This window comes from Balaenoptera ricei, chromosome 14 (genome assembly GCF_028023285.1).
Source record: "Balaenoptera ricei isolate mBalRic1 chromosome 14, mBalRic1.hap2, whole genome shotgun sequence".
NCBI classification, from domain to species: domain Eukaryota; kingdom Metazoa; phylum Chordata; class Mammalia; order Artiodactyla; family Balaenopteridae; genus Balaenoptera; species Balaenoptera ricei.
The window spans coordinates 81,223,438-81,244,542 of NC_082652.1; the positions used below are offsets into that span (position 1 = coordinate 81,223,438).

At 39.4% G+C, this 21,105-nt stretch overlaps 1 protein-coding gene across 1 annotated transcript in view; it reads left to right on the plus strand.

Annotated features, from left to right (window-relative positions):
- PHLPP1 (PH domain and leucine rich repeat protein phosphatase 1) overlaps positions 1 to 21,105 on the plus strand; it is a 213,454-nt gene that overhangs the window by 124,319 nt on the left and 68,030 nt on the right. The window contains exon 4 of the mRNA XM_059894348.1: positions 8,589 to 8,755. Coding sequence (XP_059750331.1) covers positions 8,589 to 8,755 — 167 coding nt within the window. The remainder of the gene's footprint in view (positions 1 to 8,588; positions 8,756 to 21,105) is intronic.

The following is a 21,105-nucleotide window of genomic DNA, read 5'->3' on the forward strand; positions in this document are numbered from 1 at the left end:
ATCAGGAACTTAGCATATATGATTAACCAGATCTCTACATCTGGTCGTCTTATATTTTGAAGTTAAATCATTTTAATCTGATGAGTGTTTAGACCAATGTAAAAATACATAATATCTTAAGAGTTTAGTTTCCGTGATATATTTACTAACCTTGGAAGACCCCAATATTTGTAACCCAGAGTATTGGATTATCTACAACTGCTCTGAGCAGTTAAATTCTTCTACTCACTGGTCTGATTTATTTTATAAAGTAAGGAATACTCGAATAATTGAAAAAATATCAGCGAACTCTCTATGTTAAACATACTAGACCTTGTATGTTAGACTGGTACTTAACCAATGAGGTGTATGTGTCATTTGTATTTTAAATGGAAAACAAGTAGCCTGTTTCTAAGAGAGAATCATTTAAGTGTGCATTTATGTTACTTATTTTAATAGAAAGTTAGAATGTAAGTTTTTTGTGGTTAGCAATCTTTTCCCTTCTCCTTTGTCGAGGAGATGCTCCCTTTGGGGGAATGCTGCCGTGATGGAGCTCAGAGACACTCTCAGGTGGTCATATTCTAAAGAGCTTGTCTACACATATTTTGCCAATAAGGAAATGAGGAAGGAACTCTGAGTTCAGATTTGATCTCCACCCAAGCCAAGCTCTATTTTTCTTTTCTTACTGAGAAACACAGTGGGCTTTGTGTGTGTGGAAGGAAGATGACTGTTAGAGGGACATGGTTAGTGATTCTGGAGGCTGCGGGTACCATCTTCTCCGAGCCTCTCACACTCAGAGAGGGTGAGGTGCCAGGTGTGCGTTTCTAGTTTAGGCTGTACCACGAGCTCGTGGGACACATCCTGCAGCTCTGCCTGTTCCTGATGGTGCGGTGCCAGTCTCTGCACTGGTGCCTGGGAATACCTGCCCATCTTGGCGCGTGAGGGGACCGTCAGTGCCGGAACGGCCTGAGGAGCTCTGGGGTTTGTGTCCTGTGCTCTGTGTGTTCCTACCGCACCATTGCATGTGCATTTTGGAATTATACTTGTTAGATGTCTGTGCCTTCAAGGGACCCATTTTTTGAAGACGAAATGTGCATCTCTCCAATATCATGTCCAGTGTCTGTTTCATAAAGACAAATGGTAGATACATGTTGAAAGGTGCACTCATCCCCTCTACTCACCTGCAAAGAGAAGTCGGGACACCTAGGAGGAACTCTTAGTCTAAATTTCTCAATATTGTTTTTCTTTATGGTTATAGCCTGGTGCTTTTACAGTGAGCCATGTGTTTTATTTATTTGTTTGCTTATCTGTCAGTCAGTCATCTATCTAACGCTTCTCTTTTCTTTCTCTCTCTCTTTTTCTGTCTCTCTTCCCCCCCCTCCCTTCCTTCCTTCTTTCCTTTTCCAGCCTGCAGCTCTCTCCATGCTCTATTATTCTTTGGTCCCTTAACGATGTTTTAAATGGTACCTTATAGTTTTAGTAAGCCTAATCTTAAAATCGTAGACCCCTCCCTTCCCTGAATAATTTGCCTCAGAGAGTTCCATCTCTCATTTTTGTCTGTCAATGATAGCCTCTCCACATCTTCTTGTTTGTCTTCATTGATTTGATTACATCTGGTGGTTTGGAATGGTGTGTAAATTTGTGTATTTTATTTCTTGGGTTTAAAAATTTTTCATATCATTTACTCATTTAAGGCAAAGAAACGATAAAATACCAGAATTCCAGGTAGAATTTACTAAGTCCCAAATTGGCAGTTTGATATGCCCCTATTAGGACATTATTAATGTATATATTGTAATTAATTTTATAGGAAGGTTTTCTGCATCTGCTGTTAAACAGATTTTATAAAATGATAATTAGTACAGGATCAAGAAATGAGATGTCATTGTGAAAATGTCTGGAGTCAAGTTAAGGCATTTCCTATATTTGTAGAATTTTTTTAAAGAAATGATTGCATGTTTTGGAGCAGTGACAGCTTAAAGTTTATTAAAATTGGAAATTTTTTGTTTGATATTATTATAAAACTTTATTGATGAGGATGAAATTGAAAATAAGTCATTAGAGTGCTTAGCTAAGAAAGATGAATAAACTCTATTCTAAATTTATATTCTCCTACTTCATGTCTTCCCAAAGCATCTTTGGGGGGTGAGAATTAAAACTAAGTCAGTTGAGGTTAAGAATTTTTTACAGAAGTTTGGTAAACTCCCCAGAGACTATCCCTGTAACCAGGGCATAGTTTCCCAAACCACTAAAGGCTAGGCCAGAGCAATTAATGACTCATAATGCCAGTTTACAGCAGTATTTTACTTTGCACAAGCGGAATTATTTGTGCTATTTCAGCTGCTTTGACCAAGCCTTTCAGAATCATTTTGTTCAATTTTGAGCATGCTTTGCACATAATAAGGATAAATACCACTTCACTAAAATATAGTGGGGACAAAAAAATCACGTGAATGTTATTCTGAACTTTCCGTTGCTTATAAAAGAAGATTGTCCACTAAGTGAACATCAGGAATAATGTGAGTAATGCAGAGTGCAGTCCTGTTGCAAGGGAAGATGATAATTTTGAAAGCACGGAGGGGATAGGTTAGGACTAGGGTAGATATATTGGTTTAGAAATGCAACCCAGCTAGACTCAGAGCAGAGATACTTGATACAAGTGTGCTAACGGTTGGTAAAGAAACGACTCAGGAAAGTGTCAAGCTGAGTAGGATGTTAGAACTGTGTAGAAGCCCAGTAGGTAATCTGGAAAGTTTGTTGTTCACATTATCATTTTTATGGTTAATCTGCAATGGTCTTTGGGGGAAATATTTTGAGGGCCCGATGAGCTTTTGGTTCATATGTGTTCACAAGTCATTTGGAAAAGAAGACAACGTGAGCCAGTGGTTGGGATTCATGTTCATTTTAATGTATCTCGGAAAGTACAGAGGTTTATGGAGGAAAAAATCCCATTTGATTTACTAACTCTAAATTATTAGCCTTAAAATTTTTTGTTGTTAATATAAGGTAGCACTGATTTCCCAAGCCATGGTTACTTGAACTGATCTTCTAAAACTTGAATCCATTCATGTGCGGTTCATTGATGGTCTGTGAGGGATGACATCAAATCGTCTTTGCTCTGGGCTGAGGGTTATGTTAGGATTTGATCGTGGCAATTAGAGGAGCCTCCCTTTGGGTAGGACTTGAACTGTGTTGGGGCCCTGAGTCCATGGCATATGCTGTCATTCAAACTCTGCTGCTGCTTTCACTGTGTGGCCGTGGGCACACCCTTTAACGTTCATCTTTGAAATGGAGATAAGTCCTTACTATGCTGAGTTATTGTGAAGAGTAAACTTAACATTACATCTAAAGAAGAGTGCCCCCTAAATGTTAGCTGCTATTTTGTATTACTATTAGGAAAAAAAAAAAAAAAAAAAAGCTAGAATAATAAAAGGCTACTTGCTCTGAGGTGTATACAGGTGGCTTTCTCTTTTTTTTAATTTCTTATCTTGAGGAGGATCTTAGTTTTAACAGGTGCTATCTAGGTGGATCACAGCCTCTTTGGGTAGCCCTTTTGGTAGTTTTTTCATTTGGGAGTGCAGCAAAACCTCTTTGTGGTGGTGTCCTTACGTGCCCAGGCTGATCTGGGGGAAAGCGTTTAAATCTCCCCTTTGTTGCAGGGCGTGGCACTGGGCAGAGGTGCAGCTAGCGGTAGTAGCTCTTGTGGTCGCCTTGGCCGCTCACTGCCCCACTGCCATCACGGCATGTCTAACTTCTGTCCCCGCTGTCCCTGTTCCCCGCTCTGCTGCGACTCCCACAGACCACGTTTGCTTGCTGTAGCTTTGTTACTGTGCTTTCTTCCCCCTTGTTTCCAGCGGGAACAGCTTGCGGTCCAGAATGAGGAAAGAAATCAAATACCACTTGACATTTAATCATTATCTTGTAGCTGTCCAAAGAGAGTATTCAGTATGATGCTTCAGCTGAAATGGAATGTGTCCTCTACAGAGTAGTCCCCACATGGAGGAATACACCAGATGGGTCAGATGCAAACTGGTGAGAAAGGAAGGGTTGTAAAGTAGTCCCCTGTCATTCTTCCAGCAAATACTTCCTGAGGGTCGTACTAAGTGCTGAGCACAGGGCACATTGTGAACAAAATAGGCCCAAATCCCTTCTTTATGAGCTTACAGTCAGAGACAGAGACTCTTCTGGAACCTTTCCACGACGGCCCATTTTGCTCACATGAAAAACCAGAATCTTTTTTTATTTTTTAATTTATTTTATTTATTTTTGGCTGCGTTGGGTCTTTGTTGCTGAGCGCGAGCTTTCTCTAGTTGCGGTGAGCAGGGGCTGCTCTGTGTTGCAGTGTGTGGGCTTCTCATTGCGGTGGCTTCTCTTGTTGTGGAGCGTGGGCTCTAGGCACGCAGGCTTCAGTAGTTGTGGCACACGGGCTCAGTAGTTGTGGCTCACGGGCTCTAGAGCGCAGGCTCAGTAGTTGTGGCGTACGGGCTTATTAGTTGCTCTGTGGCATGTGGGATCTTCCCGGGCCAGGGCTGGAACCCGTGTCCCCTGCATTGGCAGGCGGATTCTTAACCACTGCACCACCAGGGAAGCCCAAAAAGCCAGAGTCTTTACACTAACCTAAGAGGCGGTACAAGATCTGCTCCCCGCCCGCAACCCCCTTACCTTTCTGACCTCATCACAGGTCACTCTCCCCTGTCTTAACTGGTCTTCATGTTGTTCTTAGAACAGACCAGACACACTCCTTTTTTAGGGCCTTTACACTGGCTACTTCCTCTGCCTGGAGTGTTCTTCTAGATAAATCCTTTCAGCTAACTTCCTCATGTCCTTCAGGTCTAAATGCCACCTTTTAGGTGAGGCCTGTCCTGACCAACCTATATAAATTACAACCTACAACCTTCCCAACAATCCTGACCCCTTTTTCCTTGCTCTATTTTTTCCATAGTAGTTACCAATTTTTAACATATAATATACTTATTTGTGAGATAAGTTTAATGAGGGCAGGGATCTTCTTATTGTTTACTGAAGCATACTAAGTGCTTACCTAGATAAGTAATAGGCATATAGTTGGTATTCAATAAACATGTTGAATGAAAGAAAATGAAAAGTACTATGGAAAAGAATTAAGAAGGGTGTACTAGTTTCCTATGGCTGTTGTTAAAAATTACCAAAACCTTGATGACTTAAGACAACAGAAATTTACTCTCTCACAGTTCTGGAGGCCAGAAGTTCAAAATCAAGGTGTCGGCAGGACTGTGCTCCTTTTGAAGGCTCTAGGGAAGAATCTATTCCTTGCCTCTTCCAACTTCTGGTGGTTCTAAGCATTTTTTAGCTTGTGGCCCACATCAGTCTCTTCCTCTGTGGTCACATTGCCTTTTCTTCTCTCTCAAAATTCCCTCTGCCTGTCTTATGAAGATGCATGTAATTATATTTAGGGCCCTTCCAGATAATCCAGGATAAGTACCTCCTCTCAAGATCCTTAATCACATCTTTCGTCATGTAAGATAATATTCACTCTTTTGCCATGTAAACTAATATTCACAGATTCTGGGGATTAGTATGTGAACATACCTTTTGGGGGGCCCGCCATTCAGCCCACTACAAAGGGTTAGGGGGATCCTTGAGTTACAGGGGGAAGAATCGTCTCTGATGCACCACGTAGTAGAACACTAGGATGCGAGGAAAGCCAGGAGACTGCTGTCATCCATTTCCCCCCTTTTTACTGAAATTTTCATTGAGATTACATTATTTTTTTCCAATTAAACACACACACACAGAAGAGCACAAAGGATAATATTACAATTTCCACGTACCAGTCTTGGCCTCCCCAGTTGTTAACATAGTGACATAGTTCCTCCATATCTTCCATTCTTTTCTTTTTCTTCCATTCTTATTATAAGTAAATCGCATCACAGCTAAATTCCAAATCCCCTACACTCCCATTCCTGTTTCCATTTCCCTCCCTGCTCATCTAGGGGCCATCACTGTCATTGATTTGGCATATGCCCAATGCATAGTGTGTAGCTTTACTGCACATATAACTATTCATACATAATATATGGAGTTGTTGTGTGTGTTTATCTTAAAAATGTTTTTCATACATGGCATTATAGTGTATGTAACATTCTGCAGCTTGCTTTTTTTTTTTTTAATCAATCCAGGTTGATACATACAAATCTAGTTCAGTCATTTTAACTGCAGCTCTAAGTGGCAGGTTCTCTCTCTCTCCTGGCTTTAGAATATATATCCCAGAGAAGGCCTTTGATTAGCCTGGCCTGGGTCACATGCCAGTACCTGTTGGATCAATCTGTGGGTTCTGCACTGGGGGGCTCTGATTGCTCGAGCTGGGAATACATGCCTGCTGCCGTAGCCATAGGGCCAGCCTACGCTGCCGCTCTCGTCAGAATCACATGCATTTGAAGGATTGTTACAGAAAGGAGTGGAAAAGGATTTGGGGCTGACAGAAACACAGATTGCCACTTGAGTTTCAGCCTTGAGCTTGGACATCAGGTCCTCTGGGAAGCCTTCCCTGACTCCTTAGCTTGTGCTCTGTGCCCTTGCACTTAACGATTATTGAAACCATTGTCAAGTAGTATATTAATTCACCTCTCCTTGAGGTGCACTCCTTTAGGGCAGACTGTGTCTGTCTTGTTTTACTCCTGTACCTCAGGAAATGGAAGGTCTGACACACCATTCCCTCCTCACCACATATTTTTGCCTGAATGATTCCACCGAGTATAACTTTCAACCTCACTTCCCGTGAATGGGTTCCTGCCAGGGAATCTTGTGTGGCTGTGACATGTTTGCACCTACCTTTCTGCCCATTAAATTCTGGCTTTTTTTCACATCATTTGGTTTTTGTGGGTGACTTGGCCTGTTTTGGATTTTCTTTTTCTTATTTAATAGTGAGAATTCAAGGAAAGATGAAATTGCTAAAATGCAAACTCAGACTTCCTTTGTAAAATCTTTTGAGTTGAGCCCTGCCAGGCCTTCTTTCATCCCACTGTCCCCTCAGCTTTCATGCGTGCACAGCAATTTCTTTCTAACCTCAGACATGCCATCAGCAGAATGTGTTTTATGCAAAGTTACTTCTGAATACCTTTTTTAGCATCAGGAGAATGTGGGTTCCAATGGGTATAAGATGTATTTGGAAGTAGTTGTAGCAATCATAAATGGTCATAGCAGTCACCAATTACTGAGTGCTTTTTCTGACCAGGCATGTAGATGGAGGTGTCATCTTTATGCCTGTTATACAGGTGAGAAAATGGGAGCTTGGAGAGCTCAGTGATGCACTCAAGTTCTCTCAGCTCCTGAGTGGTAGAGCCGGGATGCGAATCCACACACTGACACCAGAGCCACACTCCTAAGGACCATGTTCTGCTGCCTTTTATAATCATGAAAGAGTAAAGCTAGGGTTTGAAATGTAAAATAGATAGCTAGTGGGAAGCAGCCTGGCACAGGGAGATGAGCTCGGTGCTTTGTGACCACCTAGAGGGGTGGGATAGGGAGGGTAGGAGGGAGGGAGACGCAAGAGGGAGGAGATATGGGGATATGTGTATATGTATAGCTGATTCACTTTGTTATACAGCAGAAACTAACACACCATTGTAAAGCAATTATACTCCAAAAAAGATGTTAAAAAAAAAAAAAAAGCTGGTCAGCTGGGGTTTGGAAATGGAAAAGGACATCGAACAGATCACAAATAAGGAACGGAGTTTTTGCCATAAAGCTTTGGTAAAGATAAAGAGCACGAGGAGGAATCAACCGAGATCTTAGAACAATAACCCCACAGCCTCTGTGAGGGAAGAAGGAGCCAAGGTGTGTGTACGTGGGCCTGAAGCCACGTGCCATGGCATAAACTGGCGCCACAGTCCCTGGAATGTGGGAGAGAGAATACACGCTGCCCAACGCTTTTTCCGCTTCCAGCATGCCCTGTAGCCCTGGGACTCTGGCTATCATAGGAGCCATTTAACCGGGAAAACTTTGAATATGTGGATAAACATTTAGACATAAAACAAATTTCACTTAGAATACCTATGTGAAGCAAAATGGAAACTGTGGGAGAGGCAATGCGAGAAGTTCAGAGCAGGCAAGCAGTGGAATCTGATTATGTGCTACCACTATTATTAAAGATATGTACAAGGCCACTGATCCTGCGTTTCTTTGTGCTGTTTTAAATCAGTATATACAGGGGCTTTCGTAGGTTCTGTGTAGATCTTAGTGTCTATCTCCCAACCCTGTTATTTACTCTAAAGTCTTGTATTATTTAGCTCTGAATTCTCTTACCATGAATGTTTTCAGGAACATAAGCCCTACAGTTGGAGGAGATTACTGATATCACTAAACTTGATAGGATAATCTGTGCTCTTTGTAACCTGTCTCCTATACTAGGTTACTGTAAGTACCTTCCACGGAGGGACACTGTTTCCTGCCTTTGTAATACTTTGCTCAGTTCTATCTAAGTAAATACTCTTGGTTTATATTTGAATAATGGTGCTACTTGCACAGCGGGTCTGTGTTCCCAAATGGGGTTATCTTGTTTCTGTCCGTGGAAAACAGTTATAGGAGAAAGGATGGTATGAAACTTGAGTTGTGTTTTTATCCCTTTCTAGGTCGCGTCACAGCGCATTAGCTCAGTGGACCTCTCATGTTGTAGCCTGGAGCACCTGCCTGCCGACCTCTTCTACAGCCAGGACCTCACTCACCTCAATTTAAAACAAAACTTCCTAAGGCAGAGTCCCAGTCTACCAACTGCAAGGGGGCTCAATGAACTGCAAAGGTGAGCATGCAGAAATGGGTGGATAATTAGGAAGGGGAGGGGGTGTCAGCTTCTGGTTGTTTCTTGAATATTCTGACTAAAAAGCTACAGTTAGTAACCTTTCTCTTTCAGAGGGCAGGGTAATAGGACTTTAGTAGTGAAGACATTTTCAGTTCTCATTCTGAAATTTTTTTCAAGGTCTCTGCCTTTGAAATGAATGATTTATGATAGTCATTAACTGGATAGATTTGTATAAGAAGAACACTTCTCTTTAAATCACTTGTATTTCTTAACCTGTCTACAGATAGGTCTGTGAAAAGTTGATATTTGCTGTGTTACTTCTGAGCTATAGGGGTTTGGTCAGATTAATTACTTCTTTCAAAATTTACAAAAGGTCAGTTTTTTCCATGAAAAGATATTTCCTTAGAAATTTAAGAACGAAAGTTTAAATCCATTAATACCACATCATCTGGGTGATTACTGTATAGGTTTCAAGAGTCACATGTTAAATGAAAAGGGTCTGCTCCTCTAGTTAGAGGGAAGGGACTTTATTTGCATTTATCTGAAACAGATTTAAGAATTTACCATGTTCATTTCATTTTCTTTTTTGGAGCAATGATCAGTCTTGATTCTGTGGTAAATGAAACCTCTGATATATATTTGTTGCAAATATGTGAGACTATAACTACAGAATGATACAACTTTTAAATAAATAATGGATAATTCATTTGTTCTTAAATGATTGATAATGATCAGAGATTAAACTATGGAAATTAACCATTATGATTATGTGTTTATGGTTTTTTAACATCCAGAAAGAATAATACAATAAGTATTTATATAAAGTTTGTGCAGACATGTAGAATAAAGGAAGAGTATTTTAATTTTCTTTTCAGATGATTGTGAATATTCTTCTTTGATACTATACCAAAACTTGACAAGTGGTAATTTCTTAAATGTTGGTTTCAGTGTGGAATGTAAAATCCTATCAGTAGACTTTTAAAATTCTTTTACATTAGGACCCATTGATCTTTCTCGTACTTTGAATGGATCTTTGCCCATACATCCTTTTGTTGCATTAAGTATTGGTCATTTGGAAAATACTGGTTTGTTGGATAATAATGAGATTCCAGATGTTAATGTATTTCATTATGCAGTTTCAAAAAATGACAGTTGTTAATATCACCACTGATCCCAGCAGAAAAATCTTTAAGTATTGGGAAGTTGTCAGGCTCAGTGTGGAAACAAGTTTTCCAAAATTTTAAATTTCAGTTGAAAGCTTGAAGGCTACCCTTGGCAACAAATACTGTCAGTTGTTTTTCCTGAAGTGACCTTCTTACTTCATTGTAGAGAAAACGCCTGCCAAATACCCAGGTCTGAATACTGAGTTTGTCAGTTGTTCTTTCAAGTAAAAGTGGTATTCCATGAACATTGTGACTAGTTTGGCTCACAACTCAAATAATCGTACAAGGGTTTTCCTTGGGATAACCATCATACTTTATATACAGCAGAAGTGCTTTATGTGTACTTCCCATTTTATCACCCAGAAAATAAAAAAGATATGGATTCAGCGGTTGAGATGTAATACAGATAACTTTCTTGCATCATCAAAGACATTTTTAAGTAAAATTGGCATTATGCAATTTTTTTTGAATTTTTGAATTTTATTTTATTTATTTTTTTATACAGCAGGTTCTTATTAGTCATCCATTTTGTACGCATCAGTGTATACATGTCAATCCCAATCTCCCAATTCATCACACCACCCCCCCACCCCCCCGCAGCTTTCCCCCCTTGGTGTCCATACGTTTGTTCTCTACATCTGTCTCTATTTCTGCCCTGCAGACTGGTTCATCTGTACCATTTTTCTAGGTTCCACATATATGCGTTAATATACGGTACTTGTTTTTCTCTTTCTGACTTACTTCACTCTTTAGGACAGTCTCTAGATCCATCCACATCTCTACAAATGACCCAGTTTTGTTCCTTTTTATGGCTGAGTAATACTCCATTGTATATATGTGCCACATCTTCTTTATCCATTCGTCTGTTGATGGGCATTTAGGTTGCTTCCATGACCTGGCTATTGTAAATAGTGCTGCAATGAACATTGGGGTGCATGTGTCTTTTTGAATTATGGTTTTCTCTGGGTATATGCCCAGTAGTGGGGTTGCTGGATCATACACTAATTCTATTTTTAGTTTTTTAAGGAACCTCCATACTGTTCTCCATAGTGGCTGTATCAATTTACATTCCCACCAACAGTGCAACAGGGTTCCCTTTTCTCCATACCCTCTCCAGCATTTTTTGTTTGTAGGTTTTCTGATGATGCCCATTCTAACTGGTGTGAGGTGATACCTCACTGTACTTTTTATTTGCATTTCTCCAGTAATTGGTGATGTTGAGCAGCTTTTCATGTGCTTCTTGGCCATCTGTATGTCTTCTTTGGAGAAATGTCTATTTAGGTCTTCTGCCCATTTTTGGATTGGGTTGTTTGTTTTTGTGATATTGAGCTGCATGAGCTGTTTATATATTTTGGAGATTAATCCTTTGTCCATTGATTCGTTTGCATATATTTTCTCCAATTCTGAGGGTTGTCTTTTCATCTTGCTTGTAGTTTCCTTTGCTTTGCAAAAGCTTTTAAGTTTCATTAGGTCCCATTTGTTTATTTTGTTTTTATTTCCATTACTCTAGGAGGTGGATCAAAAAAGATCTTGCTGTGATTTATGTCAAAGAGTGTTCTTCCTATGTTTTCCTCTAAGAGTTTTATAGTGTCCAGTCTTACATTTAGGTCTCTAATCCATTTTGAGTTTATTTTTGTGCATGGTATTAGGGAGTGTTCTAATTTCCTTCTTTTACATGTAGCTGTCCAGTTTTCCCAGCACCACTTATTGAAGAGACTGTCTTTTCTCCATTGTATATCCTTGCCTCCTTTGTCATAGATTAGTTGACCATAGGTGCGTGGGTTTATCTCTGGGCTTTCTATCCTGTTCCATTGATCTATGTTTCTGTTTTTGTGCCAGTACCATATTGTCTTGATTACTGTAGCTTTGTAGTATAGTCTGAAGTCAGGGAGTCTGATCCCTCCAGCTCCGTTTTTTTCCCTCAAGACTGCTTTAGCTATTCGGGGTCTTTTGTGTCCCCATACAAATTTTAAGATTTTTTTGTTCTAGTTCTGTGGAAAATGCCATTGGTAATTTGATAGAGATTGCACGGAATCTGTAGATTGCTTTGGGCAGTATAGTCATTTTCACAATGTTGATTCTTCCAGTCCAAGAACATGGTATATCTCTCCATCTGTTGGTATCATCTTTAATTTCTTTCATCAGTGTCTTATAGTTTTCTGCATACAGGTCTTTTGTCTCCCTAGGTAGGTTTATTCCTAGGTATTTTATTCTTTTTGTTGCAGTGGTAAATGGGAGTGTTTCCTTAATTTCTCTTTCAGATTTTTCATCATTAGTGTATAGGAATGCAAGAGATTTCTGTGCATTAATTTTGTATCCTGCAACTTTACCAAATTCATTGATGAGCTGTAGTAGTTTTCTAGTAGCATCTTTAGGATTCTCTATGTATAGTATCATGTCGTCTGCAAACAGTGACAGTTTTACTTCTTCTCTCCAATTTGTATTCCTTTTATTTCTTTTTCTTCTCTGATTGCCATGGCTAGGACTTCCAAAACTATGTTGAATAACAGTGGCGAGAGTGGACATCCTTGTCTTGTTTGGCATTATGCATTTTTAAAAAGAATATTTTTGCCATGATTGCCTGGCAGAGAAGAATACTGTGACAATGGGGACAGTTTGATGCTGCACTGAATTAGCTCCATAGGCAGTAAGAACTCCAGAAGGATATTGTGCTCGAGCACTTCCTTATTGTTCCCTGGAGCTGATGGTTACAGTGAAAGGGAACCACAGGAACTTCTTGAACTTAGGTTTTTATATGCCCTATGCACTCATAATACTATTTTTGCTGACACTACTGTAATAAAGTTACAATGATTTTTTGCTAAAGGGTTATATCATGATTTAATCTGTTTTTGAGGCTTGAAATTATTTTGAAGTATTCTTGTGTATTTCACAGCATTGTAGGCTTCTGCACTTCATTACAGAGCATCAAGAACTTTATATCATGCTATTAAATCCTGCTGTCTTAGAACAGAAAGGGGCATTAGAATTTATCCAAACCAGCGCTCTCATTCTCGAGATGAGGTAGAGGGAGATGTTAAATGCCAAAATCAGGTTAATGGTTACCTTCTGGGAGGCATTTGGGGATGAGATTAGGGAATGGTTTGAAGAGGATTTCAACTATATCCAAAATGTTTATTTCTTTACAAAAAATTAGAGACAGACAAAATGTTAATATTTGAAAAAGCTGAATAGTGGATACTTGGATGATCATTATTATTTTCTGTATTTTTCTATTTGTGTATTTCATAATAATCCAAAAATTAAAGCCTAAACAAAAAGGAAATCAAAATGCTTCTCATAACATAGGGGAATATGATAGTCCCAAAGGGTCAGCATATATGGACTAAATAAATAAACACCCAGATGGAGGGATATTTGGGGCATTGCCTTGCCTGTTGGTGCTTTCAGAATCTCCTGATTGGTCCCTCATATCTGTTGATTCTAAATCTGTAAATAGCTTTTCAACACGTCCACCTTTCTCATCTGCTTCCTCTGCTGCTTCTCCTCTGTCTCTTAGCACATACCCTCTCCACCCAGCTGTGAGGGGAAGCACTTCTCAGCTCTCACAGGGGCTATTGCAGGAGCTTTGGAGAAATGGTTGTCTTACTGTCATTTTCCCACTGCAATTCATCCTCTTTAGTTTTCTTGCCTACTATTTTGTGCATTTTTTGGTTTTATTTTGTTTTGTATTTTTAAAAATTTAAACTTTGGTCCCATCAAAGTAATATCCTATATAGAGTTTTAAAAAATCTTAATAGGCAATAAGACATAAGAAATAGGAACTCCAGCCCATCCTTATACCCAAGTCCTGTTCCCTAGGCAACTACTTTTGATTCTCAGGACTCTTTTTGCTGTCTTCTTCCATCTTCTGAAATAGTATGTATGTACTGCTTTTTTTGAATTTTTTGTTATTGGACATTATGAGTTGGCATATTACAATGGAAGATGAGGATTTAACTCTTAGATTGTCTCACAGCCCCTCAGCCCCATGCCACCTGCCCAGACCGCTGCTTCCCCCATCCTCTCAATGTACAGATATCCGTTTCTGGTTAAGTAGATGTTGAGGGCTCACATTATTTTGAGCATGGAACTGTGATTCTCCTAAGCCACTTAAATGCAACGATTACATTTCCTTTCCTGTGCTGGCTGGATAGTAGTCTCTCTTTTTCACTGGTGTACTTTTCTTTTTCTCTGGTGGTGTTAAGGTGGCAGAACTCTACCCTCTTCTCAACACCTTTGTCTTGGAGACTTCTTCCCTCCTGGAGCCAGCGTAGGTACCTGCTCCATAGGCCTGCTACCGAGCTGTTGTCCCGGGGTTACCTTTTGTCATTTTCCGGGTAATTCCCTTTTCGTCTCTCCTGTGTTTTCTATATGTCTTCCTGTGTCTAGCGATTCTTTCTTGGTTTACTCCCTCTTTTTCATGGAATATCTTCTAGGATCTTCCTGAGAAAGGGGACATGGGAGACAAATTTACTAGGCACTTTGTATATCTAAAAATATATTTCTCACACACTTGATTGATAATTTGGCTGGTCTCTGGATAGGAAAACATGTTTCCTCAGAATTTTGAAGCCAGCGCACTATTGTTTTCTAGCTTCTACAGTTGCTATTAAAAAGTGTTATACTCTTGGTTCCTGTCTTTGTAGACCTTCTTTCTTCTTCTTTTTTTTTTTTTTAATAACCCCCAAAGAGGTTTTAGGATTTTCTTTTTCAGCAGTCTTTATTCATTTCAGCAGCTATGATGAACACTCGATCTGAAAAAAATTACGTCCTTCAGTTCTGGAAAACTTTCTCACTGTGTTTTTTGATAACCTCTTCCCCCCCTTGGTTTTCTCTTTTCTTCCTCTGAATTCCTATTAGTTAGGCAGGACCTCCTCATTTGTCCTCTAATGCTGTAATTTTCCTCTTTGTCTTAACGCCCTACTTCTTGACAGGTTTTCTCTACTTTATCTTAACCTTCTGAATTTCTGCTGTCTGATATTTTTTAAGAGCTCTTTCTTGTTCGTTGGTTTAATTTGTGTGCATTTTAACAGCATTCTGTTCCCCACCCCCGCCATGGGTGCATGCCTTCTCTTTCTGAGGACATTAAATTAATTACTTAATTAATTTCCTTCTTGCACTGTCTTGATTTCTTTTTTTTCCTGTTTGTGTGGGTGTCTGACTTTTATGTTAGGAACTTGACCTCACTGTTTGGAGATCCTTTGCTCTCTGTTCCTATTTCATGGTGAGCCACTGATAAGCAAGTTGGGTGCTGTGGTCTGTGGACAGCGCTTCTCCTCCGTACAGCTTCATTGCAGGGCTGTCGGGGGTGAGCCTTGTGGTTTCCTTGGGGGAACTTCCAAAGACAGTATCTGTGGATCGTCTCCCTAGGACGTGTCAGTTTTACTTGAGAGGAATCCTTTGGTCTTCTGCCTGGGCAGCACATGCCAAGATTCAGGGAGTGGAGTAGGGAAGAGAGCTGCAATCTCAGGGTTTAGCGTGTGGATTTTTATTTGATCCCCTGTTTTCAGAACAATGTTTTCTACTATTCCTGATGTCTTTGAGCCAGGACTCTGGGATTCAGTTTCTTCCAGGGAATAAACTGTCTCCTGCTGGAACTGGGGAGAGGATCTGGGGTCTCATGTAATTCCTTATATTCCTTATATAATCTTTTGGAAGTCTTTTTGTAGATGTATAATGAATGTACAGTTCGATGGGTTTCCACAAAATGAACACATGTGACCAGTGCTCATACTGAGAAATAGAAAATTACTAGCACCCAGAAGCCCTCCCTGTGCCCCTCCTCTTAGTACCCTAAAGATAATCACGGTGTGCACTTCTAACAACACAAAGAGTTTTGCCTGGTTTTGTTCATAATATAAAAGTCATATAGTATATACTTGTGTCCCGCATCTTTCATTTACATTTTTTTTTACAAAGCAAAACAAAGCATATCAAGTTACGTATTATCAGCTTGCACTGTATAGTGTGTAGTATAAAGCCATGACTTTGATTTGTTTAAGGTGGGAGACTTTTCAGTTTTGCACTGCCACGAAGGTTTGTTAGGTTTCTGTTGCTTTTTTTTTTTTAACCTCTTAATTGGAGTATAATTGCTTTACCATGTTGTGTGAGTTTCTGCTGTATAACAAAGTGAATCAGCTATAGGCATACACATATCCCCATGTCCCCTCCCTCTTGGGTCTCCCTCCCGCCCTCCCTGTCCCACCCCTCTAGGCGGTCACAAAGCACTGAGCTGATGTCCTGAGCTGTGCGTGGGGGAGGTAGGTTGAGGGGACTTGGATGCGGAGGCTGAGCAGCTGGTGAAGGTGATGTTGTGTTTGCCCTTCGGGAAAAACTAGGCTTTAAACCAATTTCTTTTTCTCCACATACTAATGTGAGATTTTTGTCTCCCATCCCCATTATTCATGAAAGATTTTATTGCCAAGTTTTCAAACTAGTAAGTTTGTAAGTATATGTGTACACACACACGGATGTTCGATGCTAGGAATTGAAATTATATATATTTAAAACTCAATTATACTTCATAAAGCACTAATGTAGCTTATTTAGGGTCATACAGTTAGTATGGTATTTTTGAGATATGCCATTTATTTAATTTATTATTTTTAGTTGTATGTTTAAGGAATTTGTGTTGATCTCTAGTGTATGTTTCACAGGGAGTATGTTAGAGAGGTACCAAAGGGTAATTTATTTTTACGTTCTTACCAAAGTCTCAAGGGATGAATTTTTAGGTCACAGTGTCAGGGCGAATATCCAGAGAGAAACTTTACATACAGAGCATTTATAACGCATAGGAGTTCTAAGACTTTTTCTCTTAACCACATATCCTCCTAATATTTTTCTTTCTATTGTAAATTCTCACCTTAAACAAATGAGAAATTTCCATAGAACATTTAAAATGGTATTTGCAGCAGCATTCTAATTCTGGAAAGATGGCATGCTGATGTACACACACAGGCCAGCAGTTTCAGAGGGAAAACATTGTTCTTGGAACTACCAGTGTTTGTTTTTCCTTTATTGGCATTGGAACTCTTCAGTTAGTTTTCAAAAATAGAGGCAAGGCAAAATCAGAGTAATTTTTGGTAGTTTTAGTGGTTTCTTTCCAGATTTTTGTATGTTACTAATAATTACGATGCATTATTTACCTCTATTTTATTAATACGTAGTATTTCACTTATATTAACTGTATTCCATTTAGATGACCCAGATGGTATTAGTACTAAATTGTTATTATTTGCAATGGAGAATTGTTTTAGTAAAATATAGTAAGTTTCTTTGTAAAGTCAATGAAGAGGACAACCTTTTGCTGGCTTAAATTCAAGGAATATAATTTTCCTTCCCATGTCTTAATTTTATTGTTTTTAATATGGTATCAAAGCAGTTTGAACTTATTTGTACTAAATTATATTGGTGTTCAAACATTTCAAATGTACTTTTACATTTGAAAGAGCTAAATCTATCATTTATTAAAATTTCATGTGTCGTAATATCGTATTGACAGATCTAAAGTTTGTAAGGGATGATCGCTCACAGAGTTCTTGTATGGAGATATCCAGTGCAATGTTTACAAAGAGCAATGTCAAGAGCAAACTCAGAAGCCAAGTTTGATCGTAATAATTTGTATGTGTATGTTTCTGGTAGCTTTGTCCACCCACGGTACTTGGAAGGTTATCTGATTAGGTGTGAAATTTCTTTCAGCTGAAAAGACTAAGAGAGATGGGAGGGATGAGAATTCTTCAAATGGGAGTGAAGGAATGAAGTTGAGTTGGGTGTGCAAGTATGTGGGTGTAAAAGAATGAAAGTTATTGAAGAAATGAGCATTGAGAAACTCGTAATTATGCCTGGCATTTATCAAGTACCTTTCTTCTTAGAAAGCTCAATTTTCTACATTTTTAGTCTCCGTGAAATGGAAAACAAATGACCTTATTTCCTACTCTGTTCTTTTGGGGATCTTGGCATTCCAGAGCTACAGAGTTATTCGTTTTAATTACTTATCCTTACCAAAAGTTCGCACTTCCAGGTTTTTATAAAAAGAGAGATTTTAATTTTTGTTTTTATCAGTAATTTTATCAGTGACTCACTTTTAATGGAAACAGTGATGATTCATTAACATAGTGGGATCAGGAGTGGCATGCTAAAATATTTTTTCAGCTTGTTTGCCAGGCATAGACTGCAGTACTTAGAACAGTTTCAGCTTCTTTAAAGATGCTCTGTCATATAAAAAATATTACAAGCAAACAAGAGCCACTCACTGCCGAAGGAAGGGCATAGCCGATGCATTAAAGACAAAACACTTAGCACAGTCGCTGCTCAGGGCTTGGGAAGGAATTTTCACTACTGGGTTTGGTGAGGCTTGCCAAATGTCTAAGGAATTTCAGAGACTGTATGGAATGCCCTTCTTCCACTTAACTTTTCCCAACACTGAAGTTCCTTTCTTATACAGCTTTGCTTTTCAGATGGAGTTTTGATCCTCTTGGGAAGCTTTCCATCTCACACAATTCCCATTTTCTTTCCCTGAGCATTTGATCAAAGGAAAGCGTTTGCTTGGTGCTTGGGACACTGAGATTGTGTAGCCTTTGGTGCTCTCCTTGGCGACGGCTCTCGGCCTCATTTCTGGCAATAATAGCCTATTTTCTTCTGCCCTCATACAGCGCATTTAGAAGAGAGAGCTCAGAAGAAACAAAAGATTTATTTATCAACCAGACTGTATTAAATTCAGTTTGCCCTGTTGCCTTCTTGGGATCCTTTAAGATGTTCTTTAACTTTTTTTTCCCCACTTAAATAAAAAGTGGGGAGAGATCTTCAGAAGCCTTGGCTTGAATCCAGTGAGGCTATTGTATTCTGGCCAATTCTGTTCTTCTGTTTGTTTTAGTTGAGCTCCTGGCTGTACTCTCTAAGTTTTAACTGTAAGAGTTTAATGTTAAACATAGTATTTGCAGAAATTTGCTATTCTGAGTGGTAACCAACTTTTCACTTTGCCTAGCTCTTAGGGGAAAAGGATAAGCATGCAGTGAGCAGGCCAACAGATGATTATTTTGTGGTTGTTGATGGTTAAATAGCATAGTAACTTGGGACTTGGGAACATGATTAACATCATTACTGATAACTTCTGAAATAATGTTTTGGTTGCTAGTGTGAGAATGCTGATGGAAACCAGTAATGTTCCTCTTTCTCCCTCTCTCCTCTGCCTCATGTCAGACAGACACAGCTAACAGTACAGCTAACACTGGAGCTCCTTCTCACAACACACATGTGTAACTTTTGAAAATTAAAGACCCATGAGGGTTTCTGTTTGTCCTAAGAGTGCCTGTAATTTTGATGTCACTCACCATGCGCTCTGTAGTAATAGAGCTTTGGATGGAAGAGTCAGATTCCTGTTGTCATTTCCCATGGCTGGGTTAGGATGGTGATGCTAGAGCTGGCAAGGTATTTGACAGAGGCCTCTCGAAAGTAGGGCACACCCATCCCTCCCCGGTGGTGTCTTTGGGACTCATAATTAACAAGAAACCTTAGGGAAAGTCTGACTTTCCAAATAGTTGTACTTTCCTCCAATTTAAAGATTTCTGTCAGAAGGCTCACTTTCACCCCACATAGAGAGATCGTGTGTGTGTGTGTGTGTGTGTGTGTGTGTGTGTAGGGGAAGCACAAGAAGGGAAAGGGAGCTGTTACTTGCTTTATGTAATACACAAATCCATGTGTTCTAGACTCCCCTGTTCAAAAATTTCCATAGGTAAATAGCAGTGTCTTCATCTGGAATTCGAGGTGCTCTGTGAATACTCTAAGCATCCTTTACAACCACAGGAGTTCTTTCTGCTTAACAATATAGTTTGCTTAACGTTTTCCAAGAACACCGTGGAGTTGTTGCCCCCCAAATTAGTGTTTCTCAAAACGTGATTTATGAAATGCCTACATCAGAATCACCTGGGGTATTTACTAGAAACAGAGATACCTGGTGTTCATCCCAGACCTGCTGAATCAGAACCTCTGGTGATGGGGCCCAGGAATCTGCATTCTAACAATGCTTACTGAAGTTTGAGAAACAGTCACACCAGCCTATTCTTTTTGAATGCTGTCTTTTCAGTTCCCCATCTGCCTGTTGAACTCTTGTTCATGTCCCTTAGGTAAAAGTGAGTTTTCTCTTCTGCAAGCATTTATGGTATTTTTTTTCCAGTATGTTTCATCTTCTGCTTTTTATTATAGCAGCTTTGCTCCCAAACTGTTTCAAGTTCCTGGAGGGTGAAAACCATGCCTGATTCACATGTGTATGCTTCACACCCTTTATGCCTAATAAGAACTCAGAAAATGTTTAGTGAATGAATGGTTCAGTCCTAGGATCGGACTTTTATTATACCTAGTAAACTTTGGGTATTGGATTTTTGATTTTTTCTATTTAACTATCAGATATGCCTGGTCTGTTTGTGATGTGAGCTTAAGCTTTCCATGTCTGAGCATGTTTTCGTGACGTGATTATTCTTTCCGGCTTTAGCTTATGTTCACCTTCTCCTTTGGTAATCTAATATCCTTGATAGAGACATTACCTGGTTTTCATTTTTACATATCCTTGTATGACTCAACTGGGATTTTATCTAAGTATACTGTGTGGGTCTTCTCTGCTTTGAGAAGTGGAAATAGCGATCGTTTTCTGCCTGTTACAGAAATGTTCTTTTTATATTTTGTTATTTGTCCTACTAGTGTGGAGGTTAATATTAAACATCTCTTGAATAGTATCTCAATTAAATTGGCTGACTATGGGCAGATCCGTTGGTGAGAAAATGAAAAAATGTAGTCATGGATAAAATGAGAAACTATTTCATAAGAGATGTTTAACTGTAACATAACATATTTCTTCTTTGTTTTTTTGATTGTTATGTTGCCGATTTATAGAAGAATCAGAAAATGACAGATTTATGCCACTGAGGACTTACTGTTTTCACGAATTTAGTTAGTGCACAGTTCCTGTAGATCTAGTGACTCCTCTTTCTGCATGGTTACCGTCTTGTGATTTGGAGTGGTTTTCTGTATAATGGAATTACTTGATTCACGGGAGCCTGCCCCTGCATGTCCCCCCCACCCCTCCCTTGCTGTGGGCAGGAGCTCTGTCTTGTTGGCTGTTGTATCCATAGGGTTAACTGTGTCTAGGATCTGGCACAAAGTAAGTAACCCATAAGTGCCTCTTGTTGGAAC